The sequence below is a fragment of the Sylvia atricapilla genome, chromosome 3 (genome assembly GCF_009819655.1).
Source record: "Sylvia atricapilla isolate bSylAtr1 chromosome 3, bSylAtr1.pri, whole genome shotgun sequence".
Taxonomy (NCBI): Eukaryota; Metazoa; Chordata; class Aves; order Passeriformes; family Sylviidae; genus Sylvia; species Sylvia atricapilla.
In genome coordinates this window covers 15,218,804-15,242,254 of record NC_089142.1, presented here as the reverse complement: position 1 = coordinate 15,242,254, position 23,451 = coordinate 15,218,804, and the positions used below count along the sequence as shown (strand labels likewise).

Below are 23,451 nucleotides of genomic sequence, written 5' to 3'. Positions count from 1 at the left end.
TTTTATTTTGTTATATTCAATCTTTTCATACTTCTCTTTCTTGAAGTTATCATTGTCAGAGTTCAGTGTAAAGATAAAATTTCAATAGCATTTGTGTGCTATGAAACTTTGCTTAAGACCTCAGAGGATGGAGAGTGTATGCAGAACATGAGATTCTACTCTTGCAAATTCTTCTCTTAAATACATGCTTCAGGGTTGTTGAAATAAAAGTGTAAGTGTCATGATGTGGAGAACTAGATGATTTTAGAAACCTGATAGCTGACTGAAAATACAGCTGCCAATTTCTGATTGTCCCCAGATCATTAGAACAGTGTAAAAGTATGTGTCTCATCCTGATTCAGAGGGCTGTGTGCTTGCAAAATCTGCCATTAAAGCTGATGCTGTGAACTTCATTCTTATCTTCAAATGTAATCTGTTTGCATCATGGTAAAGAAACATAGAGCAATCTGTATAGGTCTTCTTTGTACAGGTCATATTTGGTGTGTTTCATTGTTTTAATGCCTTTATTAATCCACCATCTTTCGTGGAGGCTGAATTTATGTATTCAATTCAATTCAAGAAGAGTTACTATTAAACATGGTTTTCTATGGTGTTGTAATTCAGACTCTGTAAGAGCAGATATGATCAGGAAATGTTCTAGGCACACATGGATAGCTTCTGCCTTTGGGGGCCCTGTACAGAGGTCAGAATGCAGGACTCTACACACCAGTGATTGTGCCTAAGATGGCAAACTGATCTTCTGTGTAATAAGAAAAGTCAGTTATGGAATGGCTGCATAAAAGGGGCAGAAAAACTGAGCAGAAAAGCATGGGTTTGAGTTACTTGGAAAGGGTAGCATGGGACTGGGAGAAGTTTAGTTGTGTGTAAAACTTAACCAAGGAGGGATTACTTTAACATTTCACATGAACTCGAAGTTTAATATCTAGACAACATTTTTTTAGTTGGTGGAAAGGAATATTTTCCCCACCAAACAGGAAAATTGAATCAAGGAGCTTGCCTGGTTTGTTTAACTGTTAGATTATATCTCTGAATTAGTAATACAATTGAATAGTTAAAAAGACTGTTTTACCCTTCGATATTATTTTAATCATGGCAAATCATACCCACAGTTTGCCCTTGATTAAATGACACATTTCAAAAAGTGTCATTTTAATTTCATTCCCAACCCCAAACTTATTGGCATCACTGTAATGCAACTCATGCTATGAAGACTTGCTGTCTGCCTTTAGATTATTAGCTGATATTCTTTACTCTAGCAATGTGTTAGCCTATTCATTTATACACTTAGTTAAAAGCTATAATAGTATCATTGACCGTAGCTTCTTGTCAATTGCTGATGTTGTTAATGTTATGTCTATTATTGCTCTTTTATCCTCATAGCCTTGGGCTGTTTTCCAAGTCTTCTGGGTCTTTTATGCTTTTCCCTGCAACCTAATATTTGTTCATACCTTACTCTGTTTCATCTTTTCTTAATATGATACTCATGTGCTGAGTAGGGAGAAATGGCATAATATGTGCAAAATACTGGCTTTATAAAGAAAACCTATGGAGTGTTTGTATGTAATGAGGAAGCAACTCTTCAGAATGAAGTCATTTAAGAGGCTCTGAAGAAGTACGTTGTGACTGTTTCACAACTAGTTATTACAGCTTCTTGCTTGAGTGAAATTCAGGTTTACAGTTTTATTTTGTTTCTAAGTCAAAACTGATGTTTCATTTTGAGTCAGCAATGTATGCTCATGCTTGTGGAAGAGTGAGGTCCTTTTCTTGCCATACCTGAGAAAATTACAGTTATCAGTCAGGGATTAAAGAAGGTAGCAAGACTTGTTTTCTGCCTTCTTACTGAGAAATCTGCTTTTTCAAGTATTGACGTATTTTAAAGTAATGACTGGAGACAAATTCTGTTTAGGTAAAGTGTTAGAAGTTTCTGGGTGAAGTCTTGCTGTGTAATTTTTAACACCAGACTGGTTTCTGCTCTGGCATTCCATCAGGATGCAGTGACTATAGGTGTTGAATATAGTCTTGCTGATTATAGTGGTCTAGCCACATCATTTCTGAAAGCACAGGTGTGAATATTAACACTTTGTGCTTAGGGTAAGCAATAATAATAATGCAGTATTTTCCTCTCTTTTTAGTTCAGCCTTCAGTTCTTGGCAGTGGTATTCAGACAATTTCTTCATCTAATGCAATGTGGAAGACAAATTCTTTAGGAGTGGAAAGTGTAAGCAGGCAGAGGTCTTCATCAGATCCACCAGCTATTCATCCCCCTGTGCCGCCATTGCGTGTAACATCTACAAGTATGTTTCCACTTTCCCCTGTTTTCCCTTCTACTGTATCTAATCACAGTTGCCTTATTTTTCCATTTCCACAACTCATACTTCCTCTTTGGTGACTGTAGCTTTGGCCTATCGTTCCCATCCAGTAACAAACTGTCTTCTCTGATGCTCCAGTGAGGACTGTATGGTCAGCAGGAAACACCATCTATTACTAGAGCTAAAAGGCTCTATATATCTATATATGTAGTTTTAGTACTGTGTTTCTCACTAGTTGTAAAGGTGAGTGTTACATGTAAGCCTGGGGCTGTGTCTCCACACTGTGCTTGATTCTTGCAGACCGCTGGAATGCAAAAGGATGTTTTGATTCATTGCCAGCTGCTCTTGTGGTGGTTTTAATAATTCAATAGCAATTTTAGTTAATTGCTAAACCTAGTCTGCTGTTAGTTGTGAATCAGAACAAGATTTTAAGAAAATGTGTTCCTCTGAATAAAATTTGCCAGATATTATTCACTTGGTTACTTTTCCATAAAACACAGACTGAAGGCCTTGACTGAGTAAATATTAGCTCTTTAAAAAATGTTTTCTGATCTACTGTTTTCAAGAATATGTCTGACTTCGGTAAGAATTTTCTTTGCTTGCACTTTCATGCTTGAATAAATTTAAGTACTTGTGAGCTCTCCAACTTTGACTAGGTGAAACAAAAGGTAAACTGCTTTCCAGAGAGGTCTTCCTTCCATTACATGTAATAAAGCATTTTTCTTAGATGAGGATAAGTCCTGTAACAGGAGAACCTGTAATGAGAAGCCAAGAAATGAAATGGTAAATAGAAATTTAATTCCATGTTTCTGTCTGACTTTCCTATATAGATGTACTTTCTCCAGCACCACCACCTCCAGTGGCAAAGACAGCCAGCATTATAGAAGCTTTGAACCAGCAATCCAAACAGCAGCCAGCTCCTCCACAAACCAAGCCAACTCCACCACCACTGCCCCCACAACCTCCTAGCAGAATCTCTCAGAGAAAGCCTATTCCTGGGTAACTGATTCATTTTAGTGATTAATATAATTCATCATTTTTAGTAACTTAATTTATCTATAACATGCAATCATCAATGAAGCATGCATGCTTTTGCCAGTGATGTGTTCTAGAGGGTGGGAATGAACAGAAGGCAGATGTTGAGGATGTGGATGACAAGGATTCCTACAGTAAAAATAAGACAGCCTAGTGATTTAAGGTTATATGACTTGCAGAATATTTCCAGAACACCTGGCTATGATGAAGATAAAAAACCACAAAAAATATTCAATTCCTTATTCCCATCTAGTAACAAATAGGAGATAATGGGATCTAATGTCTGATTGTGCCATTTATTGTTCATGCTTTGCATAAGTTCTACTCCATTGAATCTTTTCATTCATGGCAGAAGTAAAGAGACGTGGAAAAGAAAATAACCCAACTTTTAAATTTGCAGAAAAATAAGTTAGGAGGGACAAATGCACTGGATAACAGGATCATATCCAAAGCATCCTTGAGAAACTGAAGTAGTAGACAAGGGAAAAGAAGGGTGTCATTCAGTAACTCTTAGTAATTAAGGTAACTACAGGAATGAAACATGGAGAGCAGTAGAGTGTGGGTAAGCGAAAGTCCTCATAAAAAGGATCTGTAAGGACATAGTAGGTAAGGCAGATGACCTAGTGCTGTTGTGGAAGAGTTAGGGTATAGTTTTACCATAGTCTCCAAATGATAGGAATTAATTCTCTCAACTGACTCAATATCAGTGGTGCCTCAGCAAGACTGCTGTGTTCAGTTTGGGGCATTGATCATCACAATCATTTCATCATAAGATGAAAATTACTGAGGTGGGAACCAGAGAAGATCAATAAGGTAATGAGAAGCCTAGAAAATAGGGCCTTTGGGAAAATTTTGGAAGAAATAAGGTTTCATTTGCAAATTGGGACTGAAAGATGAAAGCAACCTTGACCCTTGAGCTCTTTTCTAGCCCTTCTTTGGCATGTACCATACTATCTAAAAGGTAGACACAAATTGCTGTAATGTGGATGCATAATTTTAAGAAAAAAAAATAAAATAACAGTGAAAGGAACTTCAGTTCTTGGGAAAAGAGACAAATTGCAATAATCAAACCTGTATTATTTTTCTGCCTTATTTTTTAAAATGAAGTGTAACTTTCAATTCACTTAATCAAAAATACAGAAGGAAAGTAGTATTTTTAAAAGCAAAATATGATTCAGATTTTACTGAAGACATGCCAAGACATGTAATTTGGAAAGTACTCTATATTGTTGCTTTTTGAGTTCTTGTTTGTTTCTGAAATGGACCAATTTCCCCACTTTCTGCACAGGACTGAGAAGTCATCTGGCTTAACTAACAAAGGGCAGACCAGAGGACTTGGGTCTCTACAGCAACCTGGTAATTGTGGTTTAGAGATTTATTTTGTTGCAATTAAGCTGTCATAACAATCAAAGGGAAAGTGTGGGTTTGTTGAGATTTTCTTTATTTACCATACGCATTTAAATATAATCAGTACCAACATTCTTCTTGTTTCTTTTTGTGATCGTGTAGGCCCTGATGCCTCAAGTTCTTTAGCATGAGCAGAGCTATGAGCCAGTTAAAGTCAATAATGGGACCATGTAATAAGCAGAATCACAGAATGGTTGATGTTGGGAGGGTCCTCCTCAGGTCATTGGGTTTAACCCCTTTCCTCAAGTAAGGACTACAGGAGTGGATCAACCAAGAACTGTGGGGAGAGGATGCAGAATCCGCAGCTTTTCTGGGCAACCTGTGCCAGTGCTGGGTCACCCTCAGAGTAACAAAGTATTTCCTCACAGTTACAAAGTGTTTCCTGGTGTTCAGACAGAGGCTCCTGTGTTTCAGTTTGTGTCCACTGCCTCTGGTCCTGCTTTTCTGCCAAGTGGCCACCAACATATATTGGTGGGTGGCCTGTCCATCCCCACGTGCAGGATTTTGCACTTCTTTGCTGTAGATTTTCCCCTGATGTCTGGACCAGGATTCCTGAAGACCTCTCTTGCTAGTAAAACATCAGGCAAAGAAGGCATTCAGTAGCTCAACCTTTTCCATATACTGTGTAACCAGAATCTCATCTTATTCAACAAGGGGTCCACACATATTCTCTAATTTTCCTTTTGTTGCCTATGGATTTGACCTTGTTGTCTTTGACATCCCATGCTAGATTCAATTCCAGCTGGGCTATAGCTTTTCTAACCTCACCTTAAAACCTACTCAAACAAAGGATGCATTTTGAAAATTTTTGGGTTTTTTCCCTGTAGTTTGCATATGTCATAAACAAGGTGTGAGATACACATTTTAAGATAGAAAAATGTGTTTCTGGCTTGAAAATCCAGAGCTTATGTAGTGTCACTTTTAATTAAATTGCAAATTGATATTGCTCTTTTCATGATAGTAAACAGAGTTCATTATTCAGAGTTTGTTTTTCACTTTGCGTTTTTTTGTTGTTCAAAGTAACTACCTTTATGGGACATGACAATAATGTAATCCCCATAAAATCTCTCCAGTAAAGTTTGTGCAGATTCTGTGGTGGTTGTAGTGGAATTTCTCCTCCCTTGTTCCCCCTTCTACTACATATTTTGTATTCATTTGTTATTACTGTGATTCTTTTTAATTTCCTCTTGACACATCCCAGGAGATTTGCTAATGGCTGTCTTCTGTGTGTGTCAGGAGTCTCCTGTGAAGGATACAGCACCTTGATAATGATGGTCTTTAGTAGGAAAGAAAGGCTTTAACAGCATACAGTCTGTAGTGAAGGAAAGAGGGAATAGGATATTTGGTTCTGCTCTCATCTATTTTCTCTTTCGTAGCATATCTGCACTGTTAATTGTCTTAGGTAGTTATCTTTGGGAAAAGTGGCCTTTTTGGTAAGGAAAAGGATGGAATTCTGTTCAGTTATTTAGAAAGAACCAGTAAAAATTAAATACTCATGGGATATAAAATTATTTATATACTTTTAAGAATAATTAGTTTGATTTCAATTGATACCATCACTCTTCCATTTTTTGAAAGCATGCCTAATATTTACTTGGTTTATTTACCTTAGCAGGAGAGTCATCTTCTGTATGTGACATTCCAGGAACACAGACTGGTTCTACAGCAAATACTTTGGCACAAATCCAGCCACCAGCACCAATGCCAAGGAAATCACAAATAGTAAGTACAAAATGTGGTGTTTGATTTTGTTGATCTTCTGCATTCTGTCAGACACACTGTAGACGTGAAGATGTGTCCTGCTATAATGAAAGTGTGAGAACCATGAAACATACAAGGCCTGTATCCTGTGTTCAAATTTCTGTGTGACTTGTACTAAATAGGAAAACATTTTTTCTTGAATTTCCTGTAGGATAGTATGTGATTTTAAGTTTAAAAAAGCAAAACAGTTGAATTCTTTGCTCGTGTTCAGATGTGACCAACACAGAATTATGTTTGACTTATTGGAGATAGATAAGCTTTATGAGTTAGTGACCCGATGGTGAGCTTGGTGAGTCACTTGTAACACATGGCTTCATTCTCAGTCTTCACTTCAAGTAAGTTATAAGGGAACTCTTGTGCTTTTATAATGGACAAAGATATACTGACAGTTGTTCACATAGGCAGTTGAAATGACTTCAAACAAGACTAGTAGGAGTCAAGCTCAAAACACAAGAAACTGATTGTTTGTGCTGTTGGTTCTCAGCATTCACCTGGTGACAGGAGAGAAATATCTTGGTAAGCATATCCCCAACAGAAAGTGGTTAATTCTGTATCTTTCTTCTCCACCCTTCCCCAGCCTTACAGTGACTGTTAGAAAAGAAATGCTGGATTTAGATGGACTCTTGATCTGATTCTGTGGCTTTTTATACTCTTTACTTATTTTTAATCTAAGACTATGAATGGTAACACATACTAGTGTTAGTACATGTAATCTTGTACTGGTGTAGGTAAAGGGATGTATTTCCAGATGTCAGTGGAGCTGTACATCATGTGTAGTTGACTTGGTCTTTAGTCCTTGCTTCAATTTTATGTTGCTTTCTTGTGTGATAGATGTAAGTGATTCATATCCTTGATGATGACACTGTATCTGGAGGAAGCAAATCACAATATGGAGAGCCTGTACATTTCCGAGATGCTGTGTGTGACTGGGTCTGGGCTGTTTCATACATTCTGTGTAGCAGTGTGGTTCAATGGTAAATAATAAACAGAGGTGCTCTTCTGGGCTCTGCAAGAGTCTTGTTAATGGCTTGTAATGAAAAGAGCTGCTTCCTTCAGTCCTCTCTCTCTCCCTTCATCCATTTTTCCTTAACCATGTCCACTGAGATAGCAGTTCTCCACGGCAGAGTTTGGTGTGTTTGTGTGCACACTGGTCTGGAGTGCACAGAGCCCTTGTTAGCTGGTTCTCATTTGATAATGATGAGAAGCCTCAGAGATATCATCTTGCATTAATTAAGACTATAAAATTTTCTGGTTTCTTGCCTCCCCCACTCTTGTGCAGCTAAGTTACCGTCCATCTTGCATTAAAATAGCCTTCACTTTTTAGGCCAGAAAAAATTAAATGGTCTAAGTAGTTGTCATACTTACTCTGTGAAGCTGTTGGACTCTGATCCTAATTTTATTGTGTGTGCTGGGATTCAAGTGTAAGCACTGGTTACATCCTTTCAGCACATCTGAAACAGCTCCAAACCTGACTTGTATAAACTGAAGTTGTAGTTTCTCAATATTGTTCTCTCTCTCTCTCTCTCTTTTTTTTTTTTTTTTTTTTTTTTTTTTTTAATTTATTTTATAGGGCAAAATGATTTAGCTATGAAGGAGTGGGCTGTGCTGGCTAGTTTTGGGGTCAATGTCTTCAATGTTTAATGTTAATTACACAAAATATGAATAACATATCTGACTCTCCAGCTGTCTCTAGGTCTTCAGTAAGGTGAATTCTGTGACTGAGCATATCAGCTGGGTGGTTTTCTTCTGTCACAGGACAGAGAAGTAAGGGAAAATCTGGCTCAGGAGTGTGATTGATTTAGCTAAAGCACCTTGACTATCTAGCTAAAGCATCTTAGCTGAGATTTAGTCAAGGGCCCCTCAGCTAAAGAGCTTTAGCTAGATCAGTCTAGCTAAAGTTCTTTGGCTAAATTGCTCCGTTTAGCCTTATACTCCTGGCATTTTTTGCTAAGTCTTTACCCTGCCAGGGAATCCAGAGGCCAGCCCAGGTTTAGAAAATGATTGCAGAAATGCTCCTTGCATAAAGAAAAGACAGATCTAGTTGTACATGCACATTTAGCCAGTGGCTTATCTCCTACACACTGAATTTACCCAATAGCCTGTTTATCAGCTGGAAATTCCTGATTCGCTTTTTGCTGTCTTTTTTTTCTTAATGTGATATTTAGATTTTTGAAACCATATTGTAGATACATGGGAAACTTCCCTAGAAGAATTTATTCCTCTGGGAATGAGATCTATTTTAATTTCCTTGCCTTCTTAAGAACAAGAAATACCTGTAATTACTGCACTTTGAAGTTAGTAATTATATCACTGTTGTACTAATGTGAAGCTTTTTCCTTTTGACCTAAAAGGTAGCTGTGGTTCAGACTGTCACTTGTCTGAGAGGGAGTGTCTGGAAAAATTGCTGTGCTGCAGTACCAGGCTGGCAGCTCACAGGGGTTAGAGAGCCTCAGGGTGTGCCTGCCATAGAGCTTTGTTTATATTCGAATTTATATAGAATTTATACTAGAATGCAAATGGTGCTTCTAGAGGAGTATAACAATCATGCTGCCTCCATCCTTCCCCATCCACATTCCCTTTATTTCTCTGCATGGTAGTCGGCTCTTACAAAATTATACAGTAGGAGACCATTGGACAGTCCTGTCCTCAGCAGAGCCATTTTGCTGGTGGAGAAAAGGAGAGTTGTAAATGGAGTCTCTTGTCCCTTTTCAAGCTTCCTGCCCCATGGCTGACCTAACTAGAGACTGGGACCACGCACTGGGGGAACTCCAGATGGTGATGAGACCATCTTTTCCTTATGCCATGTGGAACTTCTGTTCCAAACAGCCACTGCATTAACGGCCATCTCAGACCTAAATGGCACTTACAGCTCTGCTCTGACACCTTAGGGTAGAAAGGAGAGGTTTTTGTTCCCTGTGGCTGGGAAAAGAGTGGACTCATGGTGGAAAGCTTTACACTCTGCCTCCAGCTCTTGAGCTTCTTCAATTGTTGAGTTGTTTTGCATGGAAACATTGTGTAGGCAGCATTATTGTTGGTCTGCAACAGAGAATGAAGAGGCTGAAAAGAAATGCAGCAGCAGACTGCACTGGAAAAGGTGTGAGATGAGGAAAACCAGAGTGAAACAATTTTGATATCACTTTGCACAGAACATGGCTAGGACTGAGTCCCACTGCCATTCTGGAATATTGCAACTCCTTACTAAACTTTACCTTTGAAAGTGCTGCCACAAGACACGTATGGCTGGCAGTCTTCAGAATACTGCTGGGAGGCAGAGGATGTTTTGGTGTGTTTGTACACTACTGAAATGGGTTTAGCAAATTAAAAAGGAGCATGTTGGCAGGTGGCTCAGGCCTCCTGATAATTGTGCTGCTGTTACATTTGCACAGAACTCAATCACCCCGTCTTCTGAATAAAATCATGCTCACCGCAGTGATGTAGATCTCTAAAGACAGGTTTGTGTGAGCCAACATGGAGAATCTCTAAGGGAAACATGGCCTATGTTATTGGCACAGTGGTCCCAAAAAGCTGTGGGTTGTGCCAGATTCAGCCTGAAGCATGAGCACCCAGCATAAAAAATATAGCTGACCTCTAACCTATTAAAAATAGCAGTTGGAAGCAGTTCTGAAACTTTGTTTAGATAACACCAAGTCTACTCTGTCTCTTCTATGCTGTATTATTTACATTCAGATTTTTTTTTTCAGTCAAAAACTAAACCCAAGAGAGTAAAAGCAATTTACAACTGTGTAGCAGATAACCCAGATGAACTGACTTTTTCAGAGGGAGATATTATTGTAGTTGATGGTGAAGAAGATCAGGAGTGGTGGGTGAGTATTTTGCATTTTGTGTTGACATGCTTTGAAAGAAAGAAAATAAATCTTAGAGGTTGACATTCATTTTAGAAGATCCCCTGCTGGGTTTCCAAATAAAAGTTTCATCTCATGGAAACCTGAGATGAAATTTCAAAAGTCAAACTTCAGACAAGCTTTTAGCTTTTCTCATTCAGGAAAAAAAAAAAAAAAGAAAAAAAGAAATCTGATTAGTAGGGTTCGCAATACACTGGAGACATGGTCTGCATAATCCAGAAAATTTTTGGATTGTCAGCCATTAAAGAATCTGCTATTACAGGTGCTATGTAGTGGGTGTCTGTCCTGGTTTGGGACAAATTTGGAAGGGAACTTCCACAGGGATGTTCCCTAAATGGCAGAATTAAGCAGCCCTTCCCCCCACCTGTTCAGGAGATAAACCTCCTTCGAGAAAAGTGGAAAAAACTGTTTATTTAACAAGCAAAGTATTCACAAGCATAAAAATGGATACTATTAAACAATAAAACCTCTTGCTGTTCTGAAGAGAGATAGCAAATTCAGGAAGTCCTTGTTGTGGGGTTTAGCTTGTAGTCTCTTATCTGTCCCTCCTGTGCTGGAAAATGCCACGTTCTGGTTCCTGGTGGGCCATAGGCATGAGCTGCTGGTGTTTTTCTGAGTTTTCAGTCCAGAGCAGGCTGATCAGTTCCAAGAAAAAGAAAAGGCACTGTCTGGGGAACTTCTCTGCCTCAGCTAGCTAAAAAACTAACTAAAGCATATCTAAAAGCAAAGGAAAGTTCTCTCCTGCTGTCTGTGCTGCAGACAACACACACTGAAGAGAGAGAGCTGAAGCTCTTATCTCTATGTTTTGGATACATTTGCCTCAGACATTCCACTGCTTCTCCTTCTCTCCCCCTTTGTTCTCAGATCTAGTTTTAAAGGTGCAGAACCTGTTTCTGGGCTAAACAGACAACTGGGGATACAAATACAATACAGCATCATAAAGTCACCCCAGAACAGCATCCGAGGAGAGCTCTGTATTGTCCTCCGTCTTCAGATGCCTAGGACTGAGTCTATTTGAGCTCAGAAACCATCTGAAGTATTTATATTCCAGAGTCTCATTGGCTAAAACAAAATATTGGAAAATTATTGTGCATGAAAACACTTGCCTTAATCTGTTAGCTATTGAAGAACAGAGCTTCAGATTGCTTCCAAATTGACAATAATGCTGTATAAACACAAATAGATTAATGTAAAACCTGAAACTTTTGAAGCTTGATCTATCTTTATGCCTCACAATGATGGTTAAAGAGGCAACTCAACAGAGGCCAAATGTGGGCTGACAGGCATTACAGATTGCTCTGGAATTATGCAGCAGTGGTGCTGTAGTAAGATGTTTTATATTCAAAGAACTGGATAAAACTTTCAGATTTAATAAAAACCCAACCTATAGCTGAAAAACATGGACCCTGTAGGACTGAGTTTTCCTACTGGCAGAAGAAAAGTAGCACTACTGCAGAAAAGATTTGGTGAGAGGCTTGTACTTCAGGCAGGAAGGTCACTGGTATTCATTTTGGTGATACTGAAATGTCATTTCAAGATTTAACTTGAAAAATATTTTGACTCTTTCAGATTGGTCATATTGATGGAGATCCCAGTCGGAAAGGAGCTTTCCCTGTATCATTTGTGCACTTTATTGTTGACTAGATTGCTACTGATAAGTGGAGACATTTCTCATTTCCAGCAGTCACAGAAATAAGTTTTGTTCTATTTCATTTCACCTACCTATCTGCAGCCACCTTGCCAGAGCACTGCCCAAGTCCTAGGTACTGTAGCTTACTTTTTTATTGCCATTGTTCTGATTTTGGGACTTTTAAACTTTTTTCTACGTGAAAACTTCTCATAAGCAGTTTACACTTTAAAAAAAAAAAAACAACTCTTCCTGTATTTTTCAAGGTGAACTGAAAAGCTTTAACAATCAAAATCCACGTGTCTGAATATCACAACATTATGAATGTTCTTATTGATCAATTCACTGTAATTTTATTCTCCTTTTTGTAACATGACAGTACAACAGTTCAGTGTTGCTTCCCCAGTCAAAGAAATTGTGTGTGCATCTACCAGGGCAGTGAATTTATCCAGTTCTTGACACTGTTTGAAGTGTTGGAACCAAAACATGCAAGCTGCTGTGTAGTTCTGAAATGGACTCATTCAGTAGCTTGTCATACTGGCTGTCATCAAGGATGCCATCAGTTGCAGAAGAAATTGTTTTAATTATGTGTCTTTGGCCAGGTGAAAGTGAAAAAGTATTTCAGTTTACCACAGGAGAAACTTCTTTCTTTCAGAATGGATGTAGATATTTGCTTAAAGTTATCTGAAATCTGTGTTAATCGTTGAACTTTCTAGTTCTAATTTTGTGAGCTTGAGACTGTTTTGTTTTTCTATGCTGCATGTGTGTAGAACCTGTTTTTTGAATGTTCTTTATGTATGTTACATCCATTTTGGTCATTTAATGTGACTACTGCTGGTTAACTAAACTATGGCAATATTAATGAGTTACTACATTAACTCAAGGATTTGAAAACTGCACTTCCTGAAATGTACTTAACTATGATGATGGATTGCAGAGCATTTCTTACATTTGTCTCATTATAGCATTTAGCCTTTGTTTTTAAATTCTTGAATTTTCTTTAAATCATCCAGCAATGTGTTCACAGAGAGAACATATTTGGTGGAACACTGAGGTAATTATCCTTGGTCAGTAAGATACCTGACACCTCACAAGTTTGCTACGTTATGTTCTGGTTTATGAAATTTGTGTGCCACTACCTTGCAAACAATGATAGTTTGCCAACTCACTCTGTATTTATATAGAATACCCACATATATGGTAGCTACACTGTTGTTAAACTTGTTTTACTGATTTGAACAAAAGCTAGGCCGTGGATAGTTCCCAGTTGGTTGATGGAATATAAAACACAAATACAGAGCTGACATCATTTTGATGTTTGTATATTGTGACATTGTACCAGGTTTTGCTTATGCTACAGGAAACAACTGAGGCATAGGATACAGAAAATCAATGTCTAGGTCACATTGGCTTTGATCACGTTTTGTGAACATTGTATCTCTAGATTTATCAAGAGAGCTTTGAATTTCTGGCAAATGGTGCTTAAATTGGCCATTTCATATTGGAAGGAATGGAAAACAGGCCACCACCACCATCTGTGCTTATTTGGAGAAAAACCACGCTGCAAAAGTGCTGGAAGAGCAACACTGATCTCACCCTGTATCACCCTTCCTAAATGGTACCGTTGGTTGATGCCTCTCGGGCATGTGGGTACAGCCACGTAGATGTGTGACTTTCACTTCCTAGATGCTGTTGCTGCAGTATAAATGGGGAACAAACTGGAATGTTTCAAGATATTTTTATTGCAAGTTGAAGCAAATTAGTCTGTATTTTCAAAGTTCCCAGTAAAATGATAGAGTAATAGTTTAGCACTACAGTTTTATTCACTTACTGATACATTCAGTTTGCAACACTATTTTGTATGTTTCTATCCCTGATAGAGTCTAGAGAGTAAATGGGCATATTATTTTGCACAGATCTCCTAATGTACAGTATTTTTAACACAGAATCTTATAGTGTATGTAACAATTCGTAACATTAAAAAATGATAAATTTCCCTTGAGTTCTGCTAGAAGAGGAATAGAGTAAAATGTCACAATTTTGTTCACCAGTCACTTAAAAACCAGGAAGCTTGTAGACTACAACTTAATAGCACTAACAGTGCAGACAGATAAAATCCCAAGGACCAATAAGGAGCAGCTAAGCAAAATTATCCCGTGATTTTCTGTGTTTCTCGAAAGGTTTTCTCCTCTGGCAGAGAAAAATGAAATTCTAGAGCCTGTAGATATCTATTTATAATATAAAATTAAGAATTCTAAGTCCAAAATTTTGGCATATTTCATACAACTTTTCAAATCTGATTAAAAAAATCTGTTAATAGACAGACTATTAGGTTGCTGTGTTAACTGTTTAAAAAGGAGCAAGTGACACTTAAAATGCAGCTTAGAATGCTATGAGATGTATAATATTCAATTCAGTTGTTTTTATTTTGTTTAGTTGCAGAGCAACTGTATATATTGTATAACCTAAAATCAACTCTTATTTTCAATGTCCTGGATGCAGTGATTTATAATTAGAGCATGATTAATAAATTTTACTCTTGTTAACCAGTCAAATGTCTGGAAAAATAAAACTACTTTTAAAATCACTTTTTCTGCTTCTGTTCCCTTGCATTGCTTACACAATATTGTTCTTTTTAATGTATAAAAATGACAAATACTAACAAGTAGCACTTGAAGGAAAAAAATGTATTTCTTGTGAACTTTAGTTGAACAGAAAAACTGTAGATGGCACACCTGAGATAAAATTAGAGGGATAAAACACCAAGTAACTCCCTCTTACCACTTTGATTCTGCTTAACCCCAATATTAAAAGAAAACAAAAGCAAAGTCTGTATTAACAAATTGTTTCTCAGACAACGAGGTAGAAGCGAGTGTCAGTTTTATTTTACATATCTGCAATATTGACATTAACATACAAAACATGGTTTAGGAAAAAGAGGAATTGTGTTAAATATAAAATTCTGTAATGTCCTGGACAGTGAAGATGGAATCTTCAAGTCATGTTTGGGGAATGCAGAGTACCATGTGCAAGGTTGTGTGGCTCTTTGCACACTAAGTCTGTCCTAGGACTGTGTGTGGCTCCAGGCCGTCTGTGGTGTCAGGAGGGGCCCCCACACAAACACAAACACAAACACTGCTGCCGAAGGAAATCAGGACTTCTCCGACATTAAAACTGAATCAAAGGCTGTAGACAACACTTTGCAAATGGCTTGTGCTTGCTCCTAAAAAACCCAAACACACACGTTAGCACTTTCTGAAAAACTTCTAACCGCTCAAAACTCATTTAAAACAGAATGTGTCCTTCATTTTGCCTTGTGAGACCAGATTTCACCTGTCTGGCCTGCAATGACACGTAGAAGCTGTCTTACATGAGCTCTTTTGAAGCAAGTCAGAGTTGCTGGCTGTCAGCATAGCAGGCACCAGCATTCAGAATGTCACTTCTTGTGTTCCCCCAGTGCTGCCAGCCAAGGGTCTGTGTCATCAGAGCATCCTGACAATTAATGAACTCTCCTACTCATAAGAAAGGATCACCTCCCTTGCTTACACATACAAGGCTGCATGCTCTACTTCCAGAATTTTTACTCCATCCCTTCCTGCTCTATAGCTTAACAGGATTTTGTCTTTGGAAATACAAGTGGAGATTGTCCATAGGAGCTGCCACAGCACTCTTTAGACTGGAGAGAGCTTTCGCAGGTGAGTACAGTCACTGGCAGTTTTAGGGAATGGAAGTGTTTTCCTCAAAGCTGATCCAATGTAGGCAAGCAGGGCTGTTTTCCCCTCCTCAGCCAGCACACATTTATACCTTTGTTTTGTTTTGATTAAGCAATCCTCCTGCCAAAAAGCCTTCACAAGGGCCTTGGGTTTTACTATCTCCCTCTACAATCAGAATTGCAATACCTAATTAAATACAGAAAGCATAAACTCTTACCAAACTATTGCACTGATATACCCAGAGGCTGCATTCTTCAGAGGCTGCATCTGTTGTCTTCAAAGCCAGTAAACTTTTTCCTGCTCCCAGACCATCGTCATAGCACACCATCCGTACAATCAGATAGAGAGCGTGCCTGTGTAACACATCCTGAAAGCACATGGCAAATAGAAGTTACTCTGGAACAGCTATTTCAGTTTTCCACGTTTTTATTCTCATTTACAAAAGACTACTTCAGATTTGTTTCCTTGGTAATTTGCTTGGTTTTTTTACTTGGGAGTTTAGTCAAGATTTTAAAAAGTGGTTAAGCACAAGTTTAGCTTCAATTTTTGCTTCTGTTTTAGAAGTGCATTCCTGTGTGGACTGTGAAGACAAGCTGAGAAAGATCTTGGAGTGACTTTGGGACACCTAGTAGATGAAGGAGGCCTGCAATAGAGCAAGAAAGGGACTTTTTACAGGGGCTTGTAGTGACAAAAAAGGGATTTGAATGGCTTTAAACTGAAAAAGAGTAGGTTTATAGTTGGTTATTGAATTTAAGGTAAGAAATTCTTTACTGTGGGAGTTGTAAGGCACCAGAACAGGTTGCTCCAAGAAGCTGTGGATGCCCCATCCCTGGAAGTGTTCAAGCTCAGGTTGGAGGGGGCTTTGAGCAACCTGGTCTAGTGGGGGGTGTCCCTGCCCATAGCAGGGGGGTTGGAACTGGAGGATCTTTCAGATCCCTTCCAACTCAGCCCCTCCCATGATTCTGTAATGACAGTCCTGGCCATAGTCTGAAAGCACACATTCGCTTCTCACAACCCTCACTCACCCTCTGTGACAGGTGCAACACTCTGTCCTGCTGCACAGAGGTAACAAAACAACTCCATACCTTCCCAGTATTTTCCCAGACAATCTCCTGTCTCAGTCTTGGGAAGGATACACACAAGAAACCGTTCCCAGAAGAGGGTACAGACATGGTCCATTGCTTTGGGGGACAGTAGCCATGTGGCTGTAGCCTGGCTGTTTGTGACCTAAGCCACAGCATGTGTCCTGACTCTTCCAGAGATCTCATCTTGGAGAATTCTGCTCTCCATCAGAGCTGCAGGATTTCCACCATAGTCCAAACACTTCTAATTTTGGCTGTTCCAGAAAGAGATTGGTAGAAGACACCCAGTACAAGGTCTCTGCAGCCCTACTCTACACAAAGCCTTTCTTCTCCAGCCATCCTGCCCTCTGATCATACTCGTCTGGTCTACTCCAGTCATACCACCTCCAGGGTCTTAGGAATTCCAGCAGCTCTGCTTCCTTGTTCATGGCATCAAACACCTGTATCTGTCAGCTGAAGGGTCTAAAGAAATGCCCACTTTGATACAGAAGCTGTAAAAATGGGCAGTGAGCTTGCTGCCTGCCTTGAAACCCTGGAAGGAGAGCCCTCCACCACAGCCCTAAGGTCACCTTGCTGAGAAACATCTCTGTCCTGAAGCTCACTTGGCTCATTGCTCACATTGCTCCCACCATCAGCAACTATCACACCATGCTCAGGGCAGCTGGAGCCTGCCTGGAACTTATGAATCCACCCTCCCATCTCTGTAAGAAAGATGCCAAAACTGTTCACCAAATTACTAGTAACTCTCAGGAGCTGCTTGTTTGGAACTTGCTACAGTGCTAATGTGTATGTGTTCTTATCACTAGAAGAGGGATGATAGAATTCTTTTGCATACAGTCTCCTTGTAAATTAATTTCCTCCCATCCTTTCAGTATCTTGGAATTTTGTGAAAAGAATTTGGTGAACTAACACACTGAAGGACAAATTAAATGCCAACAGTGACACAGATGCAAAAAGCCAGAATTTCGCGAACAATGCAATGCAATAAATTGTCAGTGCAAGCCAGCTTAACCACAAAAGGCTTTATCTGCTTGTGCATGCTTTCGGCTTGAAGACAGAAAAATGATGGATGAAAGTCTTAAATTAGCTATTTGATCTTTATCAAAGCACAAAGGAATTTAAATAATAGTGTAACCTATGTTTTTAATGAGAATTAAGAATTTAGGAGAGCAAAAACAGAATTCAAAAGAATTCTGAGTAACAACTACTACCCTTCCTCCCAGGCATTAGAAGAAAGTATTTTTATTTTCTGAAGGGACCAAAGGAAATTTTTTGGCTTTCTTCAGAGCATTCAGCTATTAAGCAATGCTGTTCCCTGTGCTCAAACTTGAGGCTTTTATGAACAGGCATTGCTGGGTTGTTGATGGGTCAAGGCTTCACAAGGCCAAGTATTTATGGTATCTGGGGCTCTGAGGGCAACCAGAAGGAAACCACATGGCTGCAACACAAAGCTACACAAAGGCAACTGGAGGGCCCTGGGGAAGAGACCGGATTTTTATTTTTAGCAAAGAAGCTACTTGAAGTGCACGAAAGGAAAATAAACTACATGTAGGAAATAATGCAAACAAAAACTAGGCTTGATCAATATAGCAGAATCATGAGGCTTTAATGCTGGAGTGAACTCTAACTCTTGGATTAGGAGTGCAAGGATGGAACTTAAAAGAGCTGGGCAACTCAGGTATTCTTAGAAAAACCCCATCCTTTGTTTTTCCCTCTTCACAGAAAAGCAAGAGGAGCTGCCTTACTATCTCAGGCTAAGGAACATGGTCTTGGCCACCACAGTCACACTTCTTTCCCCCATGAAATAATGGCAGGACAGCCACAGAGGAAGGAAGATGTGCCCAAAGAACATTACCAAAGGCTTGCTTGCCTTTTGTCCAGTGCTCTATCTCAAAAGTAACAGCTTTTTGCCATAAAGCCCACCAGGAAAACACAGCCTGCAGAGATATGACATGAAGCAGTGCTGCTGGGAGAGCTTGTTTGTTTGACTTTTGCTCAAAGCCAGAAATGACATTTTGGTCACACAGATCATCTACCAGAGAAATAAATGAAAGCACTTTTCAACTCTCATCAGAAAGACAAGTTGGGTGAGGCACTTACATACTGATCAGATGTGGAAACTTTAATGCCATATTTGGAAACTCCCATAATAAACTCCTCTTCACCTGGAACAAAAGGTAACTTTCCATCTTGCTTTGGAGGGAAACAAACAAAAGCCTTTAGTGCAGACAGAAGAACATGAACAATGAAGATACATAACAGAAAACATATTTATGTGTACTTAGGTCCACTGGGTCAGCACCACCAGAAACCCTGCTCAGATTCTGCCATGTGGGGTCTGGCCAGCACTCGTGCACTCGCCCAGCCTCTTAATGTTATGTGAAATGCATTCAGGGGAGACTGGACATTAGGAGCCATTTCTTCACTGGGAGGTTGACCAGACACTTGAACAGGCTTCCTAGAAAGGGGGTTGATGCCCCAAACCTGGCAAGTGTATAAGAGGCATTTAGACAATGCCCTTTACAACACATTTAACTGTTTGTCAGCCCTGAAGTGGCTGGGCAGTTCGAACCGGTGGTCACCGTGGGTCCCTTTCAGGATAAACACTCTATTCCATTCTGCTCTATTCTACTCTATTACATGGTTCCAGAAATGAATTTATCATCTCAGCAGAGAGTTTGGCCCTGTGGTCAAATCAGATTGGCTGAAAAATCATGCAAGGCCTACCAGCTGCACTGACCAAGGTGATCTGTACTCCACTGGCAGCACTTTTGCTGTTTGGCTGCAAAAATAGTTTTAGCATGTATTCAGAAATGTCAAGTTGCTGCACGATAAGCAGACATTCTGTGCTTTTAAAAATATATAATCAGCTACCTAATGAGAACAACCAGTCATGGCTTTTAGTACAAAATTAAGTACAAGCAACCAGAGATTGGCAAGGATGAACCAAATATTATTCAGGTTTTCTGGTCACAGGTTCATGAGTGATTGCAAGCAGAAACTTGACATCTTCCTCTATGGGAAAACTTTTACAGTAGTGAAGAATCTGGGGAGATATTCCTTCCTCCTTACTAATCCTAACTGTGCTGGAAGCAATGTAACAGCTTTCAGCTGGGATTTGTTCAATAAGGACTCATGAAAAGGGCGTTGTTTCTGAAGCTGCTTCTGCCAAATGGTGCTCTGGGTGCATCTTTTCCAGTGATCTAAAATTATAGAACTGTGATGGCTTTTGAGATTCATAGGTTAATAGTTAAGTATGCCACTTTCTGCAAGTCTAAAATTTACAGATTTGAAACCACAGGATAAATTTAAAAAGCCACACCTAAGTTTAAGATGCTTTGACTTTGTTGGTATTGCCTTTTGTAACCCACTTACCTGTGCAACATCTATGTAGTTTATCAAGTCCAGTGGCCCTTCAAGACTTTGGCTCTCATTGTATTTCAATTTTTCAATGGCACCAACATATTTAACTCTGAATTCTGCACATGTATCAGAATTACTATTGCTTTGTCCTGCAACAAAGTAAAACAAAGCCGTTCTGAAGACTTCCAGAACTATAATGCCAGTCTAATTGCTGTTAACAGGGCTGATGTACTGAATTCCTTCATTTTGCAGACTTTCATCAAACACTTATTACAGTATATTAACTCCCCTCCCCTTTAATGAACTGTACTGGGTTGATTTAGAAAAGGCCTTGGGAAAGGCAACAGTTTTGTATGCATCCATGATAAAGCACTGTTCATACCAATTCAAATGTAGAGTTAAAACCCTGAATCAGAAAACACAGAAAAGCTGGTTCTACTTTTATGTCTAGTTGTTTCAAATTAACTGTTTGGTCCAACAGTGATACACTGTAATCTGCTGACTAAAAAGAAATAAAATCAAATCTTGTTTCCATTATTTTGGTGCAAATATAAACTTAGAAAAGCAAAAACAGCCATCTAAAAAGCTGTGCAAGATTTGTGCTGGTAACAGACTGGAAACACAATTAAGTTTTTCCTTCCTGAGACACTTTACTTTGAAGAGTGACTTAATCCTAGATGAATCATTAACACTTACAGGCTTGGGGCTGTGTCTACAAAGACACAAAGTTAATCCTGCTCCAGCCATAATTGCTCAAGCTCTGTTTACATACCTGAACTTTTTGTGGAGTCTGTATCTAGGCTGGCCACAGTACTAGACCTGGAAAGTCCCCCAAGACTGGAATCTACAGACTACGAAAAAAAATAATCATCAGATCAAAGTTACTGAGAATGTGGTAACAATGCACCTCTAGATGTGCTGCCTCAACCCTTTTTTTTCCCCCCTAAAAAGCCCTGCACTTTATGTTCTAGGTACTTCAGCAGCACTGGAAAGTGGGTAGGAAAAAACAGTACCACCTGTTTCCTTCCTCAAGTTATCTTTCTGCCTCAATGCAGATTGGACTGATAAAAGCTCATCAGGAACCCTTGAGAAGTCCACAGATACTTTGAAAGAAGTATGAAATGACAGAAAAAGAGAAAATGAACCTTAAGGTTATATCCAGAGAAAAAGAGAAAATAAACCTTAAGGTTATGTCCAAACTTTTCTGGTACTGCATTTTTACATTAAGAAATTGACAACTGCATGGTTGTCACCAATGCTTGAAATAGCACATGAATGCAGGGGAAAAGAAAGAGAACCCTGAAAAATCCAGAATATTCAACTGATCATTCTAAAACCGATCACATAAAACAGATTATTCAAAATTAAGAATACTTTTAGAGATACTGAGAACCCAAAAAAGTACTGAAGGATCAACTCATTCTTAGTACCTAGCACCAGGCAGTCTTTAAACACAAAATTTAAGAAGAAATGTACTAATTTTTCCTTCAAACCTTATTATGTGCTGCCAGAAAATCTTGTGTTTGTGCAATTCACTGTGGAAGTGACTGAGTATTCATCTCAGAATCCATGGGATTTATGATGGATAGGTATTTTTAGCTCTCATAATGCAATCTGAGGGATGGAAATACAAAGTTCTCCTTGTGGAACACGGCATTTTATGGAAATCACATCCTACCATCAGTGCAAGTGAGCCACTCAACTGTTAACTTGTAACAAACCAAAGTGCTTCACAAAGAGAATAAACACCACATTCAGCTTACCTTGCTTTTAGTGCTGATCTCACTGCTTTGTGAGCTGCTGCTGCTGTGTCGCTTTTTTCCTTTTCTAAACATTTTTTCATAATTGGATCAAGGATGATCTTCTAAGTAGAAAAGAGAAAAATTAAAGCCTGTCATATCTCCAAGGGAAGGAGGTCCAGGCAAATGCCAGTGACTGTCCAAAGTGGAAATTTGCACAGGACTCCGTGAACAGAGAAAGGAATTTCACTCTGGTGCTCTTCACGTGTGACTGGGGAAAGTTCCTCAAGCTCTCTGCTAAAACTTCTCTGTCCTTCTGAATCGTCAAAAAAGGCAACTACCTAGTTTATAGACTGTTGCAAAGGTCAGTTTCAAATGCATACCTAGATTTAGAAACAAGGCAAAATTTAAAATTCCTATTCCCACCTAAATGTATTTGGTGATTTTTATTGTTGACTATAATCTAGCTGCCCTATAAAGTGCATACAACTCCAATGACTGTGTTTCCAGTAAAACAAACGAACAAACAAAAAGTAAAATCTATCCCCCCCGACTAAATACCACCCCCCAACAAAACAAAACAAAAAAACCCACAGAAAAACCCCAACCTACTTTTGAAGAACTATTGATTAGAATACTCATAGGAGCAGCCATTATCACATAACATATTCCTGAAAATTAAAGTAAAACGCGTAGTGCATTTGCTGCATTAGAACGGAGTTCCCGTGAGTTCTGAGAGCATTCCTGAAGCATTTTCCCTGTGCCTGCCCTACTGCCCCCTTGCTTCACTAAAGCTTTTGGCTGGCCAGTGTCAAGCGGCAGGATGCTGGCTCCCTGTTTCTCTGGAACCCTATTTCTCAGCTTCAGAGACGAATTATTTTCATTACAAAACCTCAGAAACTTTTAGCAGGTGGAAGAAAGAGGACGGTAGAAGACGACAACCTACGGAAGAAAATAATGGAAGAAAGTGCAGAAAAATAATGGAAGCAGCACAAGGCGGAGCCTAGATGTGCCATGCAGTGATGGGTCACAGTCCGTAGGCCGTCCCTGTGTCCTTCGCTAAGCAAGCCCTGGCTCTCTGGCGGACTAAAAGCCACTCTCGGCAAGCAGCGGTGCACGGGACAGGGCGGTTCCCAGCACATTCCCGAGTCCCGGCCGCCCCAGCTCCCAGCGCGGATGTGGCAGCGCCTCCCGCACAGCGCCCGCGGCCGCTCCCGGAGCGCCTCTGCCGGCTCTGGAGGGGCCTGAGGGGGCGCCGCAGCCGCCGCCCCCAGCGATGTGGGCCACTCCCGGGCCCTCGGCACCCCCGGGCTTCCCGCGGACCATCTCCGCCCTGCGATGCCGGGAGCGGCCCGGGAAGCCGCGCGGGGCAGCACCGCACCCGCCTTCGCTCCTCTGCCCGCTCCTCCCTCCGTCCCCAGCCGATAACCCGCCAAGTGACAGGACGATGTGGCCGCTGCTCACCGGGAGCGCCTGCTCCCGCTGCCGTTCCCGTTCCCGCTGCCGATCCCGTTCCCGCTCCCGCTGCCGTTCCCAATCCCGCTCCCAATGC

The 23,451-nt window shown here is 39.9% G+C and overlaps 2 protein-coding genes across 7 annotated transcripts in view; one reads left to right on the top strand and one right to left on the bottom strand.

The window, feature by feature from the left end:
- The window catches only part of ASAP2 (ArfGAP with SH3 domain, ankyrin repeat and PH domain 2), an 86,305-nt gene extending 71,716 nt beyond the window's left edge, over positions 1-14,589 (top strand). Inside the window, exons 23-28 of one of the 3 annotated variants that reach the window (XM_066314829.1) lie at positions 2,133-2,294; positions 3,140-3,308; positions 4,633-4,700; positions 6,367-6,473; positions 10,214-10,336; positions 11,945-14,589. In XM_066314829.1, the coding sequence (XP_066170926.1) occupies positions 2,133-2,294; positions 3,140-3,308; positions 4,633-4,700; positions 6,367-6,473; positions 10,214-10,336; positions 11,945-12,019 (704 nt within the window). In that variant the 3' untranslated portion in view covers positions 12,020-14,589. Of the gene's footprint in view, positions 1-2,132; positions 2,295-3,139; positions 3,309-4,632; positions 4,701-6,363; positions 6,474-10,213; positions 10,337-11,944 lie in introns of all 3 variants that reach the window. The other 2 variants (XM_066314828.1, XM_066314830.1) reach the window with 2 other exon arrangements.
- A 276-nt stretch (positions 14,590-14,865) lies between these two features.
- On the bottom strand, positions 14,866-23,433 carry ITGB1BP1 (integrin subunit beta 1 binding protein 1). Of its 4 annotated transcripts, XM_066314835.1 has the most exons (7): positions 23,364-23,433; positions 21,924-22,024; positions 20,933-21,011; positions 20,173-20,309; positions 18,898-18,990; positions 15,933-16,082; positions 14,866-15,225 (listed from the first exon to the last, which is right to left on the bottom strand). In XM_066314835.1, the coding sequence occupies exons 2-7, from the start codon at positions 21,993-21,995 to the stop codon at positions 15,154-15,156; spliced, it is 603 nt and encodes a 200-aa protein (XP_066170932.1). In that variant the 5' UTR covers positions 21,996-22,024; positions 23,364-23,433; the 3' UTR covers positions 14,866-15,153. The 4 variants fall into 4 exon arrangements, with proteins under 4 accessions (XP_066170932.1, XP_066170931.1, XP_066170933.1 ...); XM_066314834.1 differs by lacking the exon at positions 23,364-23,433 and having other exon boundaries at positions 21,924-22,389; XM_066314836.1 differs by lacking the exons at positions 20,933-21,011; positions 21,924-22,024; positions 23,364-23,433 and having other exon boundaries at positions 18,898-18,986.
- Between the last annotated feature and the right edge of the window lie 18 nt (positions 23,434-23,451).

Coding starts and splice junctions, on each gene's coding strand:
- ITGB1BP1 (XM_066314835.1), bottom strand. CDS start 21,995: ATGTTTAGAAAAGGAAAAAAGCGACACAGCAGCAGCAGCTCACAAAGC. Junction 20,310..20,932: donor AGACTCCACAAAAAGTTCAG/GTATGTAAACAG, acceptor ACTTTGTTGCAG/GACAAAGCAATAGTAATTCT. Junction 18,991..20,172: donor ACTACATAGATGTTGCACAG/GTAAGTGGGTTA, acceptor TTCCCTCCAAAG/CAAGATGGAAAGTTACCTTT.